The 26553-nt window shown below is 36.7% G+C and overlaps 3 protein-coding genes and 1 long non-coding RNA gene across 4 annotated transcripts; all 4 read left to right on the top strand.

The window, feature by feature from the left end:
* Positions 1–3236: 3236 nt before the first annotated feature.
* LOC133327127 (uncharacterized) lies at positions 3237–3761 on the top strand. Its single transcript, XM_061535702.1, has one exon. The coding sequence runs from the start codon at positions 3237–3239 to the stop codon at positions 3759–3761; it is 525 nt and encodes a 174-aa protein (XP_061391686.1).
* Positions 3762–4527: 766 nt separating this feature from the next.
* On the top strand, positions 4528–5052 carry LOC133327126 (uncharacterized). Its single transcript, XM_061535701.1, has one exon. The coding sequence runs from the start codon at positions 4528–4530 to the stop codon at positions 5050–5052; it is 525 nt and encodes a 174-aa protein (XP_061391685.1).
* Positions 5053–5818: 766 nt separating this feature from the next.
* Positions 5819–6343, top strand: LOC133327125 (uncharacterized). Its single transcript, XM_061535700.1, has one exon. The coding sequence runs from the start codon at positions 5819–5821 to the stop codon at positions 6341–6343; it is 525 nt and encodes a 174-aa protein (XP_061391684.1).
* An 8197-nt stretch (positions 6344–14540) lies between these two features.
* LOC133327124 (uncharacterized) lies at positions 14541–16651 on the top strand. The gene is made up of 2 exons (XR_009754217.1): positions 14541–14611; positions 16483–16651. It is a non-coding gene; the product is annotated as an uncharacterized LOC133327124 (long non-coding RNA).
* The last annotated feature ends 9902 nt before the right edge of the window (positions 16652–26553 follow it).

Here is a 26553-nt window from a genome sequence, read left to right as displayed (position 1 = left end):
AGGTTCTTGATCTCGTTTTTGACCGAATTCGCTGAAATTTGGTAATTTGAGTTCTTATTGGGTAGCAAATCTCCCCACTAAAAATTATAAATATAGGTTCATTTTTTCGGATAGCCCCCATATAAGGGTACTCCCCAATTTTTGGTAATTTGGGGATCTTGAGCGCGTTTTTCAACAGAATTCGCTAAAATTTGGTACATTGGGTTTTTATTTAGTGCCAAATACCTACACAAAAAATTATAAACATCGGTCCATTTTTTCTGATAGCCCCCATATAAGGGTACCCCCCAACTTTCGGTATTTTGGAAGTACTGAGCGCGATTTTCAACCGCATTCACTGAAATTTGGTAGATTGTGTTCTTATTAGTTGCCAAATATCTAAACTAAAAATTATAAACATCGGTCCACTTTTTCTGATAGCCCCCATATAACGGTACCCCTCAATTTTCGGTATTTTGGGGTTCTTGAGCGCGTTTTTCAACCGAATTTGCTGTAATTTGGTATTTTGTAGTCGTATATGGTAACAAATCTCCCTACTAAAAATTATTAATATTCGCCCCCTTTTTGGGGTAGTCCCCATATAACCCCCTTTTTGTTTTTCCGTTTGTAACGCATCGAAATAATCATTTCCGACCATATAAAGTATATATATTCTTGATCAGCGTAAAATTCTATGACGATTTAAGCATGTCCGTCTGTTGTAATCACTCTAGCGTCTAAACGAATTGAGATAGATCGCCGAAATTTTGCGTGGAGTCGTCGTTTGTCTGCATGCAGGTCAAGTTCGAATGTGGGATATATCGGTCCACGTTTAGGCATAGCTCCCATATAAGGGTACTCCCCAATTTTCGGTATTTTGAGGTTCTTGATCTCGTTTTTCAACCGAATTCGTTGAAATTTGGTACTTTGAGTTCTTATTGGGTATTAAATCTCCCCACCAAAAAGTATAAATATTTGTTTTTTTTTTTTTTTTTTTGGATAGCCCCCATATAAGGGTACCCCCTAATTTTCGGTAGTTTGGGGATCTTGAGCGCGTTTTCCACAGAATTCGCTGAAATTTGGTACATTGGGTTCTTTTTTAGTGCCAAATATCTACACATATTATAAACATCGGTCCACTTTTTCTGATAGCCCCCATATAAGGGTACCCCCCAATTTTCGGTATTTTGAGGTTCTTGAGCGCGTTTTTCAACCGAAATTATTAATATTCGCCACATTTTAGGGGTAGTCCCCATATAAGCCCATTTTTATACCTTTCACCACACTGTGGTACAGAGTATTATGTCTTTCTGCATATGTTTGTAACATGCAAAAGGAAACAAGATAGACCCATTGTTCCTTTTGAGAATATGCATAGAATCACTTTCTAAGTCGATTTACGCATGTCCGTCCGTCTGTCCATGTTAAATTGTGAACAAAATACAGGTCGCATTTATTATTCGAATTAGATGAAATTTGGCACATCGCATTCATTTGGCCCAAGGACGAACCCTATTGAAATTGGGAAAAATCGGTTCAGATTTAGATATAGCTCCCATATATATTTTCGTCAGATTTCATGTAAATGGTGTACCAAAGTGCCTATATATCTTCCGATTTGAACGAAATTTGGTATAGCGTACTAAATTGAGTCTAGAATGTTGTATGCAAAGTTTCGTGATAATCGGTTCAGATTTAGACATAGCATAGCTTCCATGTATAATAAATAATCAATGGATGCCTGGTTGATATTACATTTTAAACAGCGAAGCATACCAAATAGCGTCCGTAAAGTTTACTTAAAATCTATGGAATAGATTGAAGAATGGCATGTGTAAGGATTGATGTTAGTCTTTTTACTTATAGAAAAATATCGCATTTTGAAGTTCGTTCAATTTTATGTCAATGTTTCTTCGAAAAGATGACATCTGTAAAGATACATATGTAGAATATCCCCAAAGTGGTGATGGGTATCATAGTGTCGGCCCAGTCCGACTTTACTACTTTCCTTACTGGTTTATATGAAAATAGTTATCTAATTTGTTTCGTGTTTTAGGGTCGGGTAGTCGTTACGGGGAATAGTAAAATTTTACCCTACAAAGACTATTTAGCCATCTGTTGTAAGCATTCCGCCTTCTAAAGATATTGTAATAAAAAAACTCAAACATGACGATAATGAAAAATATCGGCAGACATTTAGGCATCTCCTCAATATAGTGATACCTCCTGAAGGAAAGAATTGAGATAAAAAAATTGAGATGATATCCCCAAATATTCACTATTTCCAACACTAGTTAATCAATATTGGTCCCCCGTTAGGAATAGCCCCCTATAACTTTGTAATCCAAATTACAGTAGCTTGAGGATTTTATATCATGTTTTATCAGTATCAGTCCACTTTTTGGTTCTTACAGATTTTAGGAAAAATCCCCAATAAAAATTGCTGAAGTTTGTACTTGGTGTACATAATGGTTTACATAAGTCGGTTTGTAGAATTATCGGTATATACCCACTTTTTGATATGTTTTTTTTTTCATTGCATGTATCTATCAGTATAACTATGGTGAATGGTATCCAAAGTTCGGCCCGGCCGAACTTAACGCTTTTTCACTTGTTTTTAAATACGACATTTTGATAGACGTTCGAATTTTCAAAAACTTTCGGACAGATCTTAAATTATGCAGCTCTACTCATCTTTTATTATTCTTTACATCCAACTAACCCATTTTTCACCATATATCCTTCTAGGTCACCCTCTGACAAATTTGCAGCAGTTCATATCAAAATCCCTTCGCTTTACCCGGCGGTGATATACCCGAAAAATTTGGTCGTAAATTTTCACCCCATGCTGCTACCTTTTGTGGGTGCCCCACCGGTTGGGGTTAACAATGATATGGCACATAATATGGGTACTGAAGCGCTGGTGGCAGCAGCAGTACATCATATTCAAAATTTTCCAATCAAAGGACACGTACGCGCACAGGTTTTGATCCAGAAATGGAATTGCCGCAGCGACAGAAAATGTTTCAGGAAAATCGCCATCCATCAATGCAGCCGATACAGGCCTATGTGGTGCAATCGAATGCCTTGGAATCGCGCCGTGGCCGCAAACCATTGGATATCAATAATGTCGTGAATTGGTTTAAGAATGCCCGGGCCGCCCAGAAACGTGCTGAAATGCGTGGTGGATTTGGTGCCACGCAGGCAGCCATGAATGGTCAAATGGGTCAAACATCGGGTGGTAGCAGCACCGGAGCATGAGTAGTCAGCAACAAATTATGGTTTCCAGCATGAGTAACCTCTCGCTATCCAATGACATGTCACAGCATACAGATGATCTGGATGATGAACAAAGTCGTCCAAATTCTCCAAAATTTTCACTATCATTAACCATCCACGAACGTCACCAAACCGACAGCAACCAGGCGATTGACAACAAGGTGGGACTAAATGACCACATATCTTCCATGACCACGAAAGTGGATGAGAAAACTGAAAATCTCAGTGAATGGCAAAATGAACGCTCACAATCACGATCCTATGAAGAACGTGAGAAGAATGACTCAAATAACTTGGCTATAGAGGAACATCACACCGAAGAAAGTGGTAATGCGAGCGGAGAATCCACACAGGTACAAATTATGGTTTCCAGCATGGATAAGCTCTCGCTACCCAATGACTTTATAAAGAGTCCTCTGCGTTCGAAATCGGTGGATATTGATACCATGGCACAGCATTCAGATGATAAAAGTCGTCCAAATTGTCCACAATTGCCACTATAATTAACCATCCACGAACGGCACCAAACCGACAGCGACCAGGCGAACAACAACGCAGCAGCAGTGGTGGTGGCAGCAATAATACAACCAGCAACAACAACAGCAATTGGATAATTCCCATACCAATTTACGTCCCTCTTCACCGAAACCCACATCCTCGAAAAAGGACGATGAAGATCTCGATATGGATGACTCATCATACTCATCTTTTATTATTCTTTACATCCAACTAACCCATTTTTCACCATATATCCTTCTAGGTCACCCTCTGACAAATTTGCAGCAGTTCATATCAAAATCCCTTCGCTTTACCCGGCGGTGATATACCCGAAAAATTTGGTCGTAAATTTTCACCCCATGCTGCTACCTTTTGTGGGTGCCCCACCGGTTGGGGTTAACAATGATATGGCACATAATATGGGTACTGAAGCGCTGGTGGCAGCAGCAGTACATCATATTCAAAATTTTCCAATCAAAGGACACGTACGCGCACAGGTTTTGATCCAGAAATGGAATTGCCGCAGCGACAGAAAATGTTTCAGGAAAATCGCCATCCATCAATGCAGCCGATACAGGCCTATGTGGTGCAATTGAATGCCTTGGAATCGCGCCGTGGCCGCAAGCCATTGGATATCAATAATGTCGTGAATTGGTTTAAGAATGCCCGGGCCGCCCAGAAACGTGCTGAAATGCGTGGTGGATTTGGTGCCACGCAGGCAGCCATGAATGGTCAAATGGGTCAAACATCGGGTGGTAGCAGCACCGGAGCATGAGTAGTCAGCAACAAATTATGGTTTCCAGCATGAGTAACCTCTCGCTATCCAATGACATGTCACAGCATACAGATGATCTGGATGATGAACAAAGTCGTCCAAATTCTCCAAAATTTTCACTATCATTAACCATCCACGAACGTCACCAAACCGACAGCAACCAGGCGATTGACAACAAGGTGGGACTAAATGACCACATATCTTCCATGACCACGAAAGTGGATGAGAAAACTGAAAATCTCAGTGAATGGCAAAATGAACGCTCACAATCACGATCCTATGAAGAACGTGAGAAGAATGACTCAAATAACTTGGCTATAGAGGAACATCACACCGAAGAAAGTGGTAATGCGAGCGGAGAATCCACACAGGTACAAATTATGGTTTCCAGCATGGATAAGCTCTCGCTACCCAATGACTTTATAAAGAGTCCTCTGCGTTCGAAATCGGTGGATATTGATACCATGGCACAGCATTCAGATGATAAAAGTCGTCCAAATTGTCCACAATTGCCACTATAATTAACCATCCACGAACGGCACCAAACCGACAGCGACCAGGCGAACAACAACGCAGCAGCAGTGGTGGTGGCAGCAATAATACAACCAGCAACAACAACAGCAATTGGATAATTCCCATACCAATTTACGTCCCTCTTCACCGAAACCCACATCCTCGAAAAAGGACGATGAAGATCTCGATATGGATGACTCATCATACTCATCTTTTATTATTCTTTACATCCAACAAACCCATTTTTCACCATATATCCTTCTAGGTCACCCTCTGACAAATTTGCAGCAGTTCATATCAAAATCCCTTCGCTTTACCCGGCGGTGATATACCCGAAAAATTTGGTCGTAAATTTTCACCCCATGCTGCTACCTTTTGTGGGTGCCCCACCGGTTGGGGTTAACAATGATATGGCACATAATATGGGTACTGAAGCGCTGGTGGCAGCAGCAGTACATCATATTCAAAATTTTCCAATCAAAGGACACGTACGCGCACAGGTTTTGATCCAGAAATGGAATTGCCGCAGCGACAGAAAATGTTTCAGGAAAATCGCCATCCATCAATGCAGCCGATACAGGCCTATGTGGTGCAATCGAATGCCTTGGAATCGCGCCGTGGCCGCAAACCATTGGATATCAATAATGTCGTGAATTGGTTTAAGAATGCCCGGGCCGCCCAGAAACGTGCTGAAATGCGTGGTGGATTTGGTGCCACGCAGGCAGCCATGAATGGTCAAATGGGTCAAACATCGGGTGGTAGCAGCACCGGAGCATGAGTAGTCAGCAACAAATTATGGTTTCCAGCATGAGTAACCTCTCGCTATCCAATGACATGTCACAGCATACAGATGATCTGGATGATGAACAAAGTCGTCCAAATTCTCCAAAATTTTCACTATCATTAACCATCCACGAACGTCACCAAACAAACAGCAACCAGGCGATTGACAACAAGGTGGGACTAAATGACCACATATCTTCCATGACCACGAAAGTGGATGAGAAAACTGAAAATCTCAGTGAATGGCAAAATGAACGCTCACAATCACGATCCTATGAAGAACGTGAGAAGAATGACTCAAATAACTTGGCTATAGAGGAACATCACACCGAAGAAAGTGGTAATGCGAGCGGAGAATCCACACAGGTACAAATTATGGTTTCCAGCATGGATAAGCTCTCGCTACCCAATGACTTTATAAAGAGTCCTCTGCGTTCGAAATCGGTGGATATTGATACCATGGCACAGCATTCAGATGATAAAAGTCGTCCAAATTGTCCACAATTGCCACTATAATTAACCATCCACGAACGGCACCAAACCGACAGCGACCAGGCGAACAACAACGCAGCAGCAGTGGTGGTGGCAGCAATAATACAACCAGCAACAACAACAGCAATTGGATAATTCCCATACCAATTTACGTCCCTCTTCACCGAAACCCACATCCTCAAAAAAGGACGATGAAGATCTCGATATGGATGACGATGCTGCGCAGGAATGCAAGCAAATTCGTCAATGCCTGGCGATGACTTCAATATGTCTAGTCTTCTAAAGATATTGTAATAAAAAAACTCAAACATGACGATAATGAAAAATATCGGCAGACATTTAGGCATCTCCTCAATATAGTGATACCTCCTGAAGGAAAGAATTAAGATAAAAAAAATTGAGATGATATCCCCAAATATTCACTATTTCCAACACTAGTTAATCAATATTGGTCCCCCGTTAGGAATAGCCCCCTATAACTTTGTAATCCAAATTACAGTAGCTTGAGGATTTTATATCATGTTTTATCAGTATCAGTCCACTTTTTGGTTCCTACAGATTTTAGGAAAAATCCCCATTAAAAATTGCTGAAGTTTGTACTTGGTGTACATAATGGTTTACATAAATCGGTTTGTAGAATTATCGATATGTTTTGATATGTTTTTTTTTTTCATTGCATGTATCTATCAGTATAACTATGGTGGATGGTATCCAAAGTTCGGCCCGGCCGAGCTTAACGCTTTTTCACTTGTTTTTAAATACGACATATTGATAGACGTTCGAATTTTCAAAAACTTTCGGACAGATCTTAAATTATGCAGCTCTACTCATCTTTTATTATTCTTTACATCCAACTAACCAATTTTTCACCATATCTCCTTCTAGGTCACCCTCTGACAAATTTGCAGCAGTTCATATTAAAATCCCTTCGCTTTACCCGGCGGTGATATACCCGAAGAATTTGGTCGTAAATTTTCACCCCAAGCTGCTAACTTTTGTGGGTGCCCCACCGGTTGGCGTTAGCAATGATATGGCACATAATATGGGTACTGAAGCGCTGGTGGCAGCAGCAGTACATCATATTCAAAATTTTCCAATCAAAGGACACGTACGCGCACAGGTTTTGATCCAGAAATGGAATTGCCGCAGCTACAGAAAATGTTTCAGGAAAATCGCCATCCATCAATGCAGCCGATACAGGCCTATGTGGTGCAATTGAATGCCTTGGAATCGCGCCGTGGCCGCAAGCCATTGGATATCAATAATGTCGTGTATTGGTTTAAGAATGCCCGGGCCGCCCAGAAACGTGCTGAAATGCGTGGTGGATTTGGTGCCACGCAGGCAGCCATGAATGGTCAAATGGGTCAAACATCGGGTGGTAGCAGCACCGGAGCATGAGTAGTCAGCAACAAATTATGGTTTCCAGCATGAGTAACCTCTCGCTACCCAATGACATGTCACAGCATACAGATGATCTCGATGATGAACAAAGTCGTCCAAATTCTCCAAAATTTTCACTATCATTAACCATCCACGAACGTCACCAAACCGACAGCAACCAGGCGATTGACAACAAGGTGGGACTAAATGACCACATATCTTCCATGACCACGAAAGTGGATGAGAAAACTGAAAATCTCAGTGAATGGCAAAATGAACGCTCACAATCACGATCCTATGAAGAACGTGAGAAGAATGACTCAAATAACTTGGCTAAAGAGGAACATCACACCGAAGGAGGTGGTAATGCGAGCGGAGAATCCACACAGGTACAAATTATGGTTTCCAGCATGGATAAGCTCTCGCTACCCAATGACTTTATAAAGAGTCCTCTGCGTTCGAAATCGGTGGATATTGATACCATGTCACAGCATTCAGATGATAAAAGTCGTCCAAATTGTCCACAATTGCCACTATAATTAACCATCCACGAACGGCACCAAACCGACAGCGACCAGGCGAACAACAACGCAGCAGCAGTGGTGGTTTCAGCAATAATACAACCAGCAACAACAACAGCAATTGGATAATTCCCATACCAATTTACGTCCCTCTTCACCGAAACCCACATCCTCGAAAAAGGACGATGAAGATCTCGATATGGATGACGATGCTGCGCAGGAATGCAAGCAAATTCGTCAATGCCTGGCGATGACTTCAATATGTCTAGTCTTCTAAAGATATTGTAATAAAAAAACTCAAACATGACGATAATGAAAAATATCGGCAGACATTTAGGCATCTCCTCAATATAGTGATGCCTCCTGAAGGAAAGAATTGAGATAAAAAAAATTGAGATGATATCCCCAAATATTCACTATTTCCAACACTAGTTAATCAATATTGGTCCCCCGTTAGGAATAGCCCCCTATAACTTTGTAATCCAAATTACAGTAGCTTGAGGATTTTATATCATGTTTTATCAGTATCAGTCCACTTTTTGGTTCTTACAGATTTTAGGAAAAATCCCCATCAAAAATTGCTGAAGTTTGTACTTGGTGTACATAATGGTTTACATAAATCGGTTTGTAGAATTATCGATATGTTTTGATATGTTTTTTTTTTTCATTGCATGTATCTATCAGTATAACTATGGTGGATGGTATCCAAAGTTCGGCCCGGCCGAACTTAACGCTTTTTCACTTGTTTTTAAATACGACATTTTGATAGACGTTCGAATTTTCAAAAACTTTCGGACAGATCTTAAATTATGCAGCTCTACTCATCTTTTATTATTCTTTACATCCAACTAACCAATTTTTCACCATATCTCCTTCTAGGTCACCCTCTGACAAATTTGCAGCAGTTCATATCAAAATCCCTTCGCTTTACCCGGCGGTGATATACCCGAAGAATTTGGTCGTAAATTTTCACCCCAAGCTGCTACCTTTTGTGGGTGCCCCACCGGTTTGGGGTTAACAATGATATGGCACATAATATGGGTACTGAAGCGCTGGTGGCAGCAGCAGTACATCATATTCAAAATTTTCCAATCAAAGGACACGTACGCGCACAAGTTTTTTATCCCGAAATGAAATTGCCGCAGCTACAGAAACGGTTTCAGGAAAATCGCCATCCATCAAGGTAGCAGATACAGGCCTATGTGTTGCAATTGAATGCTTAGAAATCGCGCCGTGGTCGCAAGCCATTGGATATCAATAATGTCGTGTATTGGTTTAAGAGTGCCCGGGCCGCCCAGAAACATGCTGAAATGCGTGGTGGATTTGGTGCCACGCAGGCAGCCATGAATGGTCAAATGGGTCAAACATCGGGTGGTAGCAGCACCGGAGCATGAGTAGTCAGCAACAAATTATGGTTTCCAGCATGAGTAACCTCTCGCTACCCAATGACATGTCACAGCATACAGATGATCTGGATGATGAACAAAGTCGTCCAAATTCTCCAAAATTTTCACTATCATTAACCATCCACGAACGTCACCAAACCGACAGCAACCAGGCGATTGACAACAAGGTGGGACTAAATGACCACATATCTTCCATGACCACGAAAGTGGATGAGAAAATTGAAAATCTCAGTGAATGGCAAAATGAACGCTCACAATCACGATCCTATGAAGAACGTGAGAAGAATGACTCAAATAACTTGGCTAAAGAGGAACATCACACCGAAGAAGGTGGTAATGCGAGCGGAGAATCCACACAGGTACAAATTATGGTTTCCAGCATGGATAAGCTCTCGCTACCCAATGACTTTATAAAGAGTCCTCTGCGTTCGAAATCGGTGGATATTGATACCATGTCACAGCATTCAGATGATAAAAGTCGTCCAAATTGTCCACAATTGCCACTATAATTAACCATCCACGAACGGCACCAAACCGACAGCGACCAGGCGAACAACAACGCAGCAGCAGTGGTGGTTTCAGCAATAATACAACCAGCAACAACAACAGCAATTGGATAATTCCCATACCAATTTACGTCCCTCTTCACCGAAACCCACATCCTCGAAAAAGGACGATGAAGATCTCGATATGGATGACGATGCTGCGCAGGAATGCAAGCAAATTCGTCAATGCCTGGCGATGACTTCAATATGTCTAGTCTTCTAAAGATATTGTAATAAAAAAACTCAAACATGACGATAATGAAAAATATCGGCAGACATTTAGGCATCTCCTCAATATAGTGATGCCTCCTGAAGGAAAGAATTGAGATAAAAAAAATTGAGATGATATCCCCAAATATTCACTATTTCCAACACTAGTTAATCAATATTGGTCCCCCGTTAGGAATAGCCCCCTATAACTTTGTAATCCAAATTACAGTAGCTTGAGGATTTTATATCATGTTTTATCAGTATCAGTCCACTTTTTGGTTCTTACAGATTTTAGGAAAAATCCCCATCAAAAATTGCTGAAGTTTGTACTTGGTGTACATAATGGTTTACATAAATCGGTTTGTAGAATTATCGATATGTTTTGATATGTTTTTTTTTTTTTTCATTGCATGTATCTATCAGTATAACTATGGTGAATGGTATCCAAAGTTCGGCCCGGCCGAACTTAACGCTTTTTCACTTGTTTTTAAATACGACATTTTGATAGACGTTCGAATTTTCAAAAACTTTCGGACAGATCTTAAATTATGCAGCTCTACTCATCTTTTATTATTCTTTACATCCAACTAACCCATTTTTCACCATATATCCTTCTAGGTCACCCTCTGACAAATTTGCAGCAGTTCATATCAAAATCCCTTCGCTTTACCCGGCGGTGATATACCCGAAAAATTTGGTCGTAAATTTTCACCCCAAGCTGCTACCTTTAGTGGGTGCCCCACCGGTTGGGGTTAACAATGATATGGCACATAATATGGGTACTGAAGCGCTGGTGGCAGCAGCAGTACATCATATTCAAAATTTTCCAATCAAAGGACACGTACGCGCACAGGTTTTGATCCAGAAATGGAATTGCCGCAGCTACAGAAAATGTTTCAGGAAAATCGCCATCCATCAATGCAGCCGATACAGGCCTATGTGGTGCAATTGAATGCCTTGGAATCGCGCCGTGGCCGCAAGCCATTGGATATCAATAATGTCGTGTATTGGTTTAAGAATGCCCGGGCCGCCCAGAAACTTGCTGAAATGCGTGGTGGATTTGGTGCTACGCAGGCAGCCATGAATGGTCAAATGGGTCAAACATCGGGTGGTAGCAGCACCGGAGCATGAGTAGTCAGCAACAAATTATGGTTTCCAGCATGAGTAACCTCTCGCTATCCAATGACATGTCACAGCATACAGATGATCTGGATGATGAACAAAGTCGTCCAAATTCTCCAAAATTTTCACTATCATTAACCATCCACGAACGTCACCAAACCGACAGCGACCAGGCGAACAACAACGCAGCAGCAGTGGTGGTGGCAGCAATAATACAACCAGCAACAACAACAGCAATTGGATAATTCCCATACCAATTTACGTCCCTCTTCACCGAAACCCACATCCTCGAAAAAGGACGATGAAGATCTCGATATGGATGACGATGCTGCGCAGGAATGCAAGCAAATTCGTCAATGCCTGGCGATGACTTCAATATGTCTAGTATTTCAAATGAAGAACCTCGCAAACGGCATCGTACATTTATAGATCCCGTCACTGAGGTGTCAAAGCTGGAAAAATGTTTTGCTATAAATACAAATCCATCGTATAGTCTGATTTTGAAATATACCCTTAACAATTCACGTCCTATCCACATCCTCGAAAAAGGACGATGAAGATCTCGATATGGATGACGATGCTGCAGGAATGCAAGCAAACTCGACAATGTATGCCGATGACCTGTCAAAAATTTCAAATGAAGAACGTCGCAAACGGGATCGTACATTTATCGATCCCGTCACTGAGGTGCCAAAGCTGGAACAATGGGCTATGAATACACATCCATCGCATTGTCTGATTTTGAAATAAACCGACGATTTGAATACAATGCCCTATAGGTGAGTTGGATTTTTATGAATTTTAATTTTTTTATAAAAGTATGCATTTTGAATTTGAAATGACTCATAAATGAGGGTTGTAAGAAATTTTGAAAAATTCCTTCAAATATTCCCGCTTCTTATAGTCTTTGAAAGAATATTTTTCGAAAATTCACGTTATGATAATTTTATAAAAAAAAATATTAAACAAGTGAAAAAGCGGTAAGTTCGGCCGGGCCGAACTTTGGATACCCTCCACCATAGATATACTGACAGGTACTAAAAATTAAAATATAGGGAACATACCAAAAAGTGGACCTATACCGACCTGTCTAAAAACGGATTATGTAAACCATAATACAAATTTCAAAACGCAGAACAAATCAGATAACTATTTTAATATAAAAAGGGGGTTATATGGGGACTACCCCAAAAAGGGGGCGAATATTAATAATTTTTGGTAGAGAGATTTGTTACCATATATGACTACGCGCTCAAGAACCCCAAAATACCGAAAATTGGGGGTACCCTTATATGGGGGTTCTCCGAAAAAATGGATCTATATTCATAATTTTTTGTGGAGAGATTTGGTACCTATTAAGAACTCAAAATACTAAATTACAACTAATTCGGCGGAAAAATACGATCAAAACCCCCAAAATACTGAAAATTGGGAGGTACCGTTATATGGGGTCTACCAGAAAAAGTGGACCTATATTTATAATTTTTTGTGCATACATTTAGGACCCAATGAGAACCCAATGTAGCAAATTTCAGCGAATTCGGCGGAAAAACGCGCTCAAGAACCCCAAAATACCGAAAATTGGGGGTACCCTTATATGGGGGCTACCCAACAAAATGGACCTATACACATAATTTTTTGTAGAGAGATTTGGTGCCTATTAAGAACTCAAAATACTAAATTACAGCCAATTCGGTGAACAAATACGACCAAAACCCCCAAAATACTAGGAGGTACCGTTATATGGGGGCTACCAGAAAATATGGACCTATACTTATAATGTTTTGTGGAGACATTTAGTATCCAATAAAAACCCAATGTACCAAATTTCAGCGAATTCGGCTGAAAAACGCGCTCAAGAACCCCAAAATACCGAAAATTGGCGGGTACCCTTATATGGGAGCTATGCCTAAACGTGGACTGATAAATCCCATCTTCGAACTTGACCTGCCTGCAGACAAAAGACAAACAGACGGATGGAGAGACGGACATTGCTAGATCGTCTTAGAATTTTACCCTGATCAAGAATATATGTACTTTATAGGGTCGGAAATGAATATTTCGATGAGTTACAAACGGAATGACAAAATTAATATACCCTCCATACTATGGTGGAGGGTATAAAAAATGCTCGCTTTAGTCCTTGAAAAAAATATTTAAAAAATCCCCCCTTAGTATAGAAGTTAAAAATATATTTTTAAAAATCTCCACTTAGGACGGATGGTAAACAAAAATATTTTTAAAAATACATGACACATGTCGAAAAATATGATGAAAAATCCAGGATTAGTTTTTTTATATTTTTAATTTTCTAACAAATATTTCTAAACCATCAACCTTTCCCTCTTTCTTCTCTATCATTATAGACAAAAGTTTCCCCGCTTGGAAAGTAAAAATGTACAATTCTGGTTTAAAAATCGTCGGGCTAAATGTAAACGTCTAAATATGTCGCTGCAATATTCCAAACAATGTTCCCAGCTGGCGGGTTTGAATTCCTTTGAACATAAATATGAAGAACGTGATTAAATAAAAATAATTATGTAAAAGTTAAATAACTAAAATGACAATATTGCTTATATTAAATAACAAAAAAAAAAAAAAAAAAAACAATGATTTAAGGAGTTATACATATTTAAGTAAGGAGTTATACATATTTAAAAACATACTGAGAAAAACATGGTTTCATGGATTTTCAATTTGAATCTCAAATAACTTCTTTTATTTCTACCGGATTTATGTTATTCTTTTTTTCTTTCGAAGAGAAGATTTTTTCCTTTCGTAAATCGATTGAGGATTGGCTGAGTTACAGCGGTTGCAATGTGAAAAAATACGCATAAAATGACAAAATTTATTTTTCTTCGGGCGGTACGATGGAATTATGATATGAAGACGTATATGTTTTATTATATTACGGGGAAGAAAATTAAATAAGCTTTCGAAAATGAGAAAAATATTGATTCTATACATATTCTCTGAAGGAAGTATGGGTCGTACATTTATCGATCCCGTCACTGAGGTGCCAAAGCTGGAACAATGGGCTATGAATACACATCCATCGCATTGTCTGATTTTGAAATATACCGACGATTTGAATACAATGCCCTATAGGTGAGTTGGATTTTTATGAATTTTAATTTTTTTATAAAAGTATGCATTTTGAATTTCAAATGACTCATAAATGAGGGTTGTAAGAAATTTTGAAAAATTCCTTCAAATATTCCCGCTTCTTATAGTCTTTGAAAGAATATTTTTCGAAAATTCACGTTATGATCATTTTATAAAAAAAAAAATATTAAACAAGTGAAAAAGCGTTAAGTTCGGCCGGGCCGAACTTTGGATACCCTCCACCATAGATATACTGACAGGTACTAAAAATGAAAATATAGGGAACATACCAAAAAGTGGACCTATACCGACCTGTCTAAAAACGGATTATGTAAACCATAATACAAATTTCAAAACGCAGAACAAATCAGATAACTATTTTAATATAAAAAGGGGGTTATATGGGGACTACCCCAAAAAGGGGGCGAATATTAATAATTTTTGGTAGAGAGATTTGTTACCATATACGACTACGCGCTCAAGAACCCCAAAATACCGAAAATTGGGGGTACCCTTATATGGGGGTTCTCCGAAAAAATGGATCTATATTCATAATTTTTTGTGGAGAGATTTGGTACCTATTAAGAACTCAAAATACTAAGTTACAACTAATTCGGCGGAAAAATACGATCAAAACCCCCAAAATACTGAAAATTGGGAGGTACCGTTATATGGGGTCTACCAGAAAAAGTGGACCTATATTTATAATTTTTTGTGCATACATTTAGGACCCAATAAGAACCCAATGTAGCAAATTTCAGCGAATTCGGCGGAAAAACGCGCTCAAGAACCCCAAAATACCGAAAATTGGGGGTACCCTTATATGGGGGCTACCCAACAAAATGGACCTATGTACATAATTTTTTGTAGAGAGATTTGGTACCTATTAAGAACTCAAAATACTAAATTACAACCAATTCGGAAAAACGCGCTTAAGAACCCCAAAATACCGAAAATTGGGGGTACCCTTATATGGGGGCTACCCAACAAAATGGACCTATATACATAATTTTTTGTAGAGAGATTTGGTGCCTATTAAGAACTCAAAATACTAAATTACAGCCAATTCGGTGAACAAATACGACCAAAACCCCCAAAATACTAAAAATTAGGAGGTACCGTTATATGGGGGCTACCAGAAAATATGGACCTATACTTATAATTTTTTGTGGAGACATTTAGTATCCAATAAGAACCCAATGTACCAAATTTCAGCGAATTCGGCTGAAAAACGCGCTCAAGAACCCCAAAATACCGAAAATTGGCGGGTACCCTTATATGGGAGCTATGCCTAAACGTGGACTGATAAATCCCATCTTCGAACTTGACCTGCCTGCAGACAAAAGACAAACAGACGGATGGAGAGACGGACATTGCTAGATCGTCTTAGAATTTTACCCTGATCAAGAATATATGTACTTTATAGGGTCGGAAATGAATATTTCGATGAGTTACAAACGGAATGACAAAATTAATATACCCTCCATACTATGGTGGAGGGTATAAAAAATGCTCGCTTTAGTCCTTGAAAAAAATATTTAAAAAATCCCCCCTTAGTATAGAAGATAAAAATATATTTTTAAAAATCTCCACTTAGGACGGATGGTAAACAAAAATATTTTTAAAAATACATGACACATGTCGAAAAATATGATGAAAAATCCAGGATTAGGACGGATTTTAAAAGGAGGGCTGGGAGTAATTTTGAATTTTGTGAAATTTAGAAAATCTTTGTATTTATAATTCAAAAGCGTGGACTGCAGTAACCACAACTGCTTCCTTTAGGTTTTTTTTAGTTTTTTTTTATATTTTTAATTTTCTAACAAATATTTCTAAACCATCAACCTTTCCCTCTTTCTTCTCTATCATTATAGACAAAAGTTTCCCCGCTTGAAAAGTAAAAATGTACAATTCTGGTTTAAAAATCGTCGGGCTAAATGTAAACGTCTAAATATGTCGCTGCAATATTCCAATCAATGTTCCCAGCTGGCGGGTTTGAATTCCTTTGAACATAAATATGAAGAACGTGATTAAATAAAAATTATTATTGATCGCGCACCACACTTGTAATACCTTTGACTTGCTGTACCTTGGACGCTTGTTCACCGACTCATCCCTTGTCGATCGGCTCTGCCCTTTTATAGGGAAAGTACTACGTAAAAGGTACCTCACTATTTGTGATTTTGGACACTCATTATGTTGCTCCCACCTATTACTGGCACCTATTACCTAACGTTTAAGTACGATATACGTGGACACACAATTAGAATTCATCTCTTATTCATTATTATCAAATATACAACAGCAATTAAAAATATGAAATATCATGGTGGGGGGCGAAAACGAGAGCAGCGACTTTCGTCGTCACAACAGGATATAGGACACAGTTATGGGCCACTGGGCCACTTCGAACATTAACTTTATAACGGTAAATATAGAGAAAACATGGTTTCATGGATTTTCAATTTGAAACTCAAATAACTTCCTTTATTTCTACCGGATTTATGTTATTCTTTTTTTTCTTTCGAAGAGAAGATTTTTTCCTTTCGTAAATCGATTGAGGATTGGCTGAGTTACAGCGGTTGAAATGTGAAAAAATACGCATAAAATGAAAAAATTTATTTTTCTTCGGGCGGTACGATGAAATTATGATATGAAGACGTATATGTTTTATTATATTACGGGGAAGAAAATTAAATAAGCTTTCAAAAATGAGAAAATTATTAATTCTATACATATTATCTGAAGGAAGTATGGGTCTATCTCGTTTCCTCGTTTCCATAATATGCTTGTAACAGGCAAAAGGAAACGAGATATACCCATAGTTCCATTAGAGAATATGCATTAAATCAATAAGTCATTCATTTTTTCTCATTTTAGAAAGCTTATTTAATTTACTTCCCCATATGTACTCGGATGTAGCAGACACACTTAAATATTTACAGGTGCTTACGTATTCATATATTGATTAGTAAACCATTACCACACTAGAGGGCGGAAGGGAATCTGGACAAGTAATTAGAAGGGCTGTACTGAATATTAGTAATATTTGTTGACCTCTAATCGGCCAAGAGGGTTCAAATATCGCGAAATATTGCCCAGGCCCCGAACATAGAACCACAGAAAGTCAGAGTTTCGTTGATGTTATGTAGGGTATCATATGGTTGGCCCCGTCCGACTATACTGCTCCACTCACTAGTTACAAAATACAAACGACAAATAACATTGCATGCAAAACAAACAAAAAAAAAAAAATATTGATTACAAAATTTGGAGAAAAATAAATAAAATATTATTTAAATAACAAACTGAAACATGACCACTTAGAAGACCCAGTTAAGCTATGCAGGCTAATGACTTTCTTTGGACCAAATACGTTTCAGAAAATTTTGAGTCGATTTACACATGTCCGTCCGTCTTTCTGCCTGACTGGCTGGTGCGCACGATAACTCTCGAAGGCAGCAACCGATTTCATTGCATATCTAAAAAAATTAAGTTAAAGTTCGAAAATAGGGAATATCGGTCCACTCCTTCTGGTACCTCCCCCACAAAATGATCAAAATTGTGCAAAAAATTAATTTTATAATAACATGCAAACGGATAGATTTTAACGAAACTTTGTACAACCTATTATCTTTACGAAGCCTAGATCAAGTTTGAAGATGGGACCCATCGATCCACTCCTTCTCGTACCTCCCCCACAGAGGGTCAAAATTTTCAATATTTATAATACCAATATCAGGCGAATGGAATGTCCGATTTGAACCAAACTTTGCACAACCTATTACCTTTACCAAGCTTAGATCAAGTACGAAGATGGGACCCATTTATCCACTCCTTCTGGTACCTCCCCCTAAACAAATATTTTAAATATCCACGTCTATTTATAGAAACCGAAAAAAATATTTGTAAAAATCCTCTTCTGTTTATAGACCCAAAAAAATTTTTTTAATACCCAACATAACTAATGTAATTTCTTTCATATATATTTATTACAAAAAAAGTTATTGTACATTTCCGCCACGGGTTCATGGGAAGGTTTAAAAGGTATAGAGAAAAATTTAAAAATATATAAAAATGAATTGCGCGAAAAATTTGCAAAAAAGAAAAAATATTATGAAAAAAAAAAAGAAAAAATATTATGAAAAAAAAATATTATGAAAAACAATGTTATGAAAAAATAAATATTCATTTGTCAAATATTGAAAATTTTCAAAATATTTTATTTTATTCAATTGGCATTGTAACGAAACTTTTTTTCTGAGAATGCAAAACAATAATTGAGATGAATTCGCGATCATTGTATGTACACGTTTTCCATAAAATTCACGTACATTTTGGAACAAATGCAAGGATGAAAATCTGAAGATTCAGAAAGAGTTCTGATTCTAAGACACGTGCCCTAGATTATTCTTCTTGAAAATAATAATAATAGGAACACAGTATCGAAAAAGGTGGATTACTATTACATGGGGGATATTTGAAACCTTGGGCGAACATAACATGGCAGCCAAATACCGAATATTAAGGGATGCCGTTAGATGGGGATATCCGAATACTTGAGTCAATATGGAAAATTCTAATTAGGGAGAATTTCTGCCCAATAAGTATCCCTAATATTAGGTTTGGGAAAAAGAAATCCATTAGACCGGTGGAACGATCGAATTTTACAGGCATGTCGTAACATCGTCCAGGAGCTAAAAATTAAACCATTCACACAAAGCTGGATTCAAAAATAAGCTCAATGGTTGGGTGCCTCACCAATACCAATACCGCAATTTCAGAGCACTATCTTAAAGATTATTTAATATTGGGCTATCGTTATGTGAATTATACATCAACAATATTGCTATGCAAGACAACGTTTGCCGGGCCGGCAATGTTGAATGTTGAAGTGTTCGTGGATGTTCAGGGAAGGTTTAAAAGGTGAGAAAAATTTGAAAATCGCGAAAAATTTGCAAAAAATATTTTGAAGCATATTTGCATTTCCGCGAATTTAGTATCGAGCTATATGAAAAGCACCACGTCGTAGTTCTTATTTTGAGGTATTTTGAGCGAAAATTGGTAGCGTATCATTCCTTTAAGCATACATTTGTCATTTATTAAAATTTTTCAAAATATTTAATTTTTTTTAAATTGGATTGACATTGTATTGAAACATTTTTTTGGGAGAATACAAAAAATAATTGAGAAGTATATTATTGAATGCACACGCGATCATTGTATTTACACGTTTTCCATAGAATACAGGTACATATTGGGACCAATGCAAGGATGGAAAATCAGAAGACATTCTGAATCGAGTTCGTGGCCATTCAGGATATTCGGATTCTAAGATCCATGCCCTAGATTAATATGTTTGAAAATAATAATATGAACATGTTGTTCCTTAAAGTAAATGAAATGTTGATATGCAACGGGAAATATGAAATCAGGTGGTTAAATGCCTAATCGTTTTTCAATATCTTTGAACTTATAAACAGACCACGTCGCATATATCCCATACCAAAAATGTGTATCACAGAGAAAACTAATATACCAGATATTTTCTTTGCAAAAATCTATCATTAAGTTCAGCTGTAAAGAGAACAACCGACAAAAAACCAGCAAAATTAGAAAAATAGCATAATATCTAATTTGATGGTTGTACCAAAACCTCCATCCGATGTTACCTATTCGTATTGAACATGCCAACTACCGATCACACTCAGATTGGAAAACGGGAGTAAGAACCTTTAGATATAGTGCATAACTTCTGGGATGATGTTATGCCAAATTATAGCCAACTCTATGAGAAGATTAGGTCAATGTATTGAAAATGGGGCGAGACCTGTATGTATTGCTATATCAAAACTTGGACCTAAATAGGTAATTTTTCGCAGAAATGTGTCTCACCTCCAATATCCCGGAATGACATATTTTAGCTACTACAATGGGAATGGAGATATATAAATTTTTGGTAGGAATATTTGACAGCATATGAGAAATTATTGGGGTTACCATTAAATGGGTGCTTCCCGGAAACTTGGATCAATATTGATAATTCTTTGTAAGGAGATTTTGTACTCACTGATCATTTAAAATATAAAATTACAGCTAATTTGGTTGAAACACGTGTCCAAACAAAATACAGAGGAGTGGACCAATATTGACAATTTTAAGTAGGGTTCATGCTTCCAAATAAAACAACCAATTACAGCTGATTAGGTTGAAAAACGTGCCCAAAACTCCAAAAATGTGGAGTGCCATTATATGGAGGCTTTTCCGAAGCTTGCACAATTTTTTAAGGAACATTTTCTACTCAATGATCATCCAATATATAAAATTAAATGAAGGGATTACCTGGATACTTGCCAATATTGATAATTTTAAGTACAGATATTCTGTTGTAAACCGTGCCCAAGATCTTCAAAATATGGAATGTTTATTGCTACCGTTATATGGGCAGTACTCTGAAATATGTGCCAATATTGATAATATTTGGTACGTATATTTTCTGTTCAATTACAACCCATTCTGTTGAAAAATCGTCAAAACTTCTCATATTGCGAGGTACGGTTATATGGCTACCCTAAATAGTGAACCTAGGAGTAGTAGCAATGTATGTGCAAATTTCAGAGCACTATCTCAAATCGTGGAGGGTAGAAAAAGCTAACTTATTATTGGCCTATCGTTATGTGAATAATACATCAACAATATTGCTATGCAAGACAACGTTTGCCGGGCCCGCTAGTGTTTTAATAAATTTTGATCTGCATTTTTTAATTTTCGAAAATTTTTGTATATATTTTTTAATAAATAAATGCATTTCTGATATGTTTGAATAAAATAAATTTATATTTTAACATAAACACTGTCCAAATTTTCGAAAATTTTTGTATATATTTTTTAATAAATAAATGCATTTCTGATATGTTTGAATAAAATAAATTTATATTTTAACATAAACACTGTCAAAACCAAGCCGGGCGGTTTAGAACACTTTGACTTCCTCCTTTGAAACAGCAATAAAATATTTATATCAAGCTTAAAGTATGTCATATGTATCTTCATTGTAAAGGGTACATATGTACCTATTAGTTAAAATTTATAAGAAACCAAAAATTATAAAATAAAAAATTTTATGAGGCTTGAAATTAAAAAGTGTTCAAAGGTGCCCCCCTCTCCCCTACTGAATTGAGTTTAGAACGATGTGTGTTAAGTTTCGCGAAAATCGGTTCAGATTTAGATATAGCTCCCATATATATTTTCGTAAGATTTAATGTAAATGGTGCACCAATGTTCCTATATATCATTCCATTTGCACGAATTTTGGCATAACGTACTGAATTACGCGTAGAATGACGTGTGTTAAGTTTCGTGAAAATCGGTTCAAATTTTGATATAGCCCTACATATATTTCGTCCGATTTAATTTAAATGGTGCACCAAAGTACCTGAAAATCATATGTGTTTTAAATTTCGTTAAAATCTGTTCACATTTAGATATAGCTCCCATATATATTTTCGTCCGATTTTAGGTAACTTTTGACTTGACTTTGACATGACTTTTTTGGCTGTTTTGTTTGAATCGTTTTGTTGAAATCGATTCGGATTTAGATATAGGTCAAATACATAGATTCGTCCGATTTTATGTAAATGGAGCTCCATACTGCCAATATTTGTCCAAATGAGGGAATATTTTGCACAGGGTACTGAATTTAGTCTAGTTTGATGTGTGCGAAGTTTTGTTGGAATCAGTTTTGATTTAGATACAGCTCGCATATTTAATTTCGCCCGATTTTATGAAAATAGTATACCAAGCTCCCAATATTTGTCCGATTGAACCAAGATTTTTCATAGCGTACTAAACTCCCAATATTAGTCCGAATTCACATATATCTCACATATATAGTTTCTTCCGATTTTATGTAAATGGAACAAACATACCTTCCTCGGCACGAAATTTATTGGTAGGAAGAATAGACACCCACACAGAAAACAAATTGGACCACTGTTGATATTTTTTGTGGGAAAATTTCCTACCTATGAGAATTCAAAATGCTAAATTATAAGTAATGTGGTTAAAAACGTGCCAAAACTCTAAAAATTCTTAATAATGGGTGGTACCGCTATATGTGAATTATACCGAAGCATGGGCTAGTATTTATAATTATACCCTACACAAGTATGTTGTCAGGGTATTATAGCTTTGTGTCAGGGTGTTATCGCTTTGTGCAGCTCCAAGAGTTTGTAACGCCGCGAAATATTGGTCCTAGACCCACCTTTATGTATACCGATTGTCACTTCTCGACTAGCTGAGTCGATCAAGACATGTGTGTCCGTCCTTCTGTTCATTATAATTTGTTAACACGATACAGGTCATAGTTATGGACCAATCTTCACGAAATTTTGCATGTAGGATAGTTTCTGGCCAATGAAGACCCCTATTGTTTTTGGTAAAGATCAGTTAATAGTTAGGAGATGAAATGGACCAAAAACTTTATTTTTGTCTGATTTTCTGGTCGCTCCAGAGGCCGCAATTATGGCCGCAAGTAGGATAGTTTCTGGCCAATGAAGACCCCTATTGTTTTTGGTAAAGATCAGTTAATAGTTAGGAGATGAAATGGACCAAAAACATTATTTTTGTCTGATTTTCTGGTCGCTCCAGAGGCCGCAATTATGGCCCAAACCTCGAGAATTTTTGCAAGGAGAAGTGGATCGGGCCAAAGAATAAGCCTGCCTGATTTGGTAAAGATCGGTCAATATTTAGCGGGTCAAATGGACCCTTAATTTTGTGTGAAAAATGACAAAATTTGTATTCTAAAGCATATATGGGAAATTACAAAAATCTTTTAAATTCCTTGAAACTGAGGTTTGCAAATTCAAATTTAAATTCATTTCTATAAAATGAAGTGTTCTTGTCAAAATCTTAAAATATTGGTAATAAATAATAAGTTGCGCGGAAGCTGTGATGGTGGTAATGTAAAACAAGTAAAAAAGCGTTAAGTTCGGCCGGGCCAAACTTTGGATACCCTCCACCATAGAAATACTGACAAATTTTTGAAATGAAAACATAGGGAACATACATATAACTACAATTCTTCCAATCGATTGGTGTAAACCAAATAGAAAATTCAGCAATGTCAATGGGGGTTTTCCTAAAATCTTTAAACCCTAAAATGTTGACATATATTATTAACGCATGGTACGGTGAAACATGTGTATAATATGCTGAAAATACTCCCATTTAAAGGGGCCTATTATATATGAGGTGTTGTATGTATACTAATTAACATGAGTGTAGCCAAAAACCCATCTGTTTGGTGACCGCTCATTTGCTTATTCTGTTTTGTGCCCTCCAACAACAACAACACAACAGGCGATTATCGATCAGTTGTGTTGTTATGATGGTTGCGTGGACGCTTGTTTGTGCGTCGCGACCCCCCTAGCCTACATGCTTGTTTATTTGCTATTGCTGAAAATAAATGGGAATGCAGAATAGTAATAAGCAAAAGAGTTGGTACACAACCAACCAAACATACATATGTTTGTACATTGTAACTACCTAAGCCTCTATTGTAATAAAAGAAAGTCAATGACATTACTTATGTATGAAATACGAAATACATAAAATTTTGCAAATCATATGTGTTTGCATATAATGTATATTTTAGTACGATGGTTTTTGGCTAGCAAAGAAAGTTGTTGATTTGACTCGATCTCTTTTTAATAGGAAGCCGAGCGATTAACAAGAATCTTTGCGTAAGAAGGCGAAGTAACCTTTGTAATAAAAAATCTTTTCTCTATAAAATAAATAAATTCTGTGCGAACCCTGTTTAATAGAAAAGAAAATTACTTTGTTTTCTTCATACTTAGCTTTATTAAAAAGTGGGGAAAAAACTCAACATTTTATTGGTGCCGAAACCCGGGAATTCATCGTTTTTTGTGATTTATAAAAAATAGTGAAAAATCTAAATATTAAAAAGTGAAATTTGAATTGTGAAAAATAATAAATTCTTTGCGACTTTGATTATATAAAGGAAAATCTACTCTGTTTTTCTTTTATATAATTACTAAAATAAAAAATAAAGAGTTTATTTATGTTTTTTTTTCGAATAAAAAACCTTAACAGCCAACATTCTAAAACATTTATTTTATAAATCTTTTTAATAATTGGATTTTGGGTGATTTTTAAACCTTTTTATTCTTTTACAAATAATTAGTGCTTACAGTGAAATTTCCAATAATTGAAAAATTGTGCTGTGTTGTGATTTTTAAAATAATTAGTGAAAATTAAACAAAAATTATTTATTTAAATTTCAGTTATTTTTAATTTGTTTGCTACTCAATTTTAAACTAATACAATTAAATTTTTTGTGATAAATAATTTTCGTTTAGCTGGAAAAAAAAATTTCTTATTTCTTTAACGATTTTACAATAAAACAATTTAACTTGTTTTTAAATAAAAATATTTTTTTTTTAATTTTTTTGAAATTGAAATAAAATACTTTTTTAATTTTAAATCACAACACATAAATTGTAAAACTCTGGTTGGAATTATTAACTATATTTTGTAAAACTTAACTATATTTTAAAAATTTGTGGAAACATAACTTTCAATTATTGGAAATTTTATTTTGTGATTTTGTGCAGTGAAGATTACATAACCTATTCATTTTATTTGTGTCAAGAGCTAGATTGTGACTATATAACCATGAGTGATATTTCTACTTACTTAAAGAACACAGGAATTTATTTGATATTTTAAAAAAATATCAAAGCCGGTTTGAGGCAAAAGACCCCTCTGAAAAATCTCATGGTTATGGAAATGCATTAGCTCAAAGAGTTGATGACATTTTCAATCGCTTTGAATCACAACACGACACAATAGTGAAAATTATACGAGACTCTTCAATGAATGCCAGTGATGTGCCTTACTTGAATGATGATGTGTATTTTGATTTTTCCGAAAAATATCTAACCTTCAAAGGAAAATTCTTAGACACATTTTCATTTGAACACAATCATAATCGCTCAAACACTTTAGCTTCCGACTCGAAACTTCCTAAAATATCACTGCCAAAATTCTCGGGGGATTATATGGAATGAATTCCATTCCGTGATATTTACTTTTCTCTTGTTCATAAAAATAATTCTTTAAATAAAATTTAAAAATTTTATTATCTTCGAAGCACTTTAGTTGGCGAAGCAGCCAATTTAATTAAAAATATTTCTGCCACTGAGGCATATTATGACTCTGCGTGGAAGATTTTGGAATCAAGGTACCATAATAAGCGAATGCTTGTTGGTAACTAGATTTCTAAGCTTTTCAATATTCCCAAATCTGATGGTGGGTTCCAATCAAGTAACACCATACTAGACTCTTCTAAAGAATGTATTGCTTCACTAGAAAATTTGGATGTGAATACAAACACTTGGGTCCCACTGTTGATACATTTACTGGTTCAAAAACTTGATATTCAATCTCGCAGAGATTGGGAGCAATCTTTAAAATCTTCCACCGATTAACCACATCTCCAAGAACTGTTCTCATTTTTAGAAAGAACTTTTAGGACTCTTGAGTCCATTACTGATGAATTCCCCACAACTTCAAAATTAAATTCTTCAAAATCTTCCAAAGGTTACAAAAATAAAAAAGAAAACTACTGCCCATGCTGGAAAGTTTTCTAAACCAAGCTTTACTACATGCGCATTTTGTGAGAGGAATCATTCTCTCTCAAAATGTTTCAAATTTTTCGCCCTTACATTGGTCGCAAAAAACAAATTCCTTGCAGATAAAAATATCTGTCGCAATTGTTTTGTCATCGGTCATGATGCAACCAATTGCAAGTCTATTTTCCGATGCATAACATGCAAACAACCTCATCATACAGTGTTCCATTCAGATGAGCCTGTGACTCAAAATAAAACTCTAGACATGTCCAATAAAGTCACTTTTCATAG

This window comes from Musca vetustissima, unplaced genomic scaffold (assembly GCF_032173495.1).
Source record: "Musca vetustissima isolate MV318-11 ecotype Yass unplaced genomic scaffold, APGP_CSIRO_Mvet_v1 utg78449, whole genome shotgun sequence".
NCBI lineage: Eukaryota > Metazoa > Arthropoda > Insecta > Diptera > Muscidae > Musca > Musca vetustissima.
The sequence above is the reverse complement of the archived record's forward strand: the minus strand, read 5'-3'. Positions and strand labels throughout refer to the sequence as shown.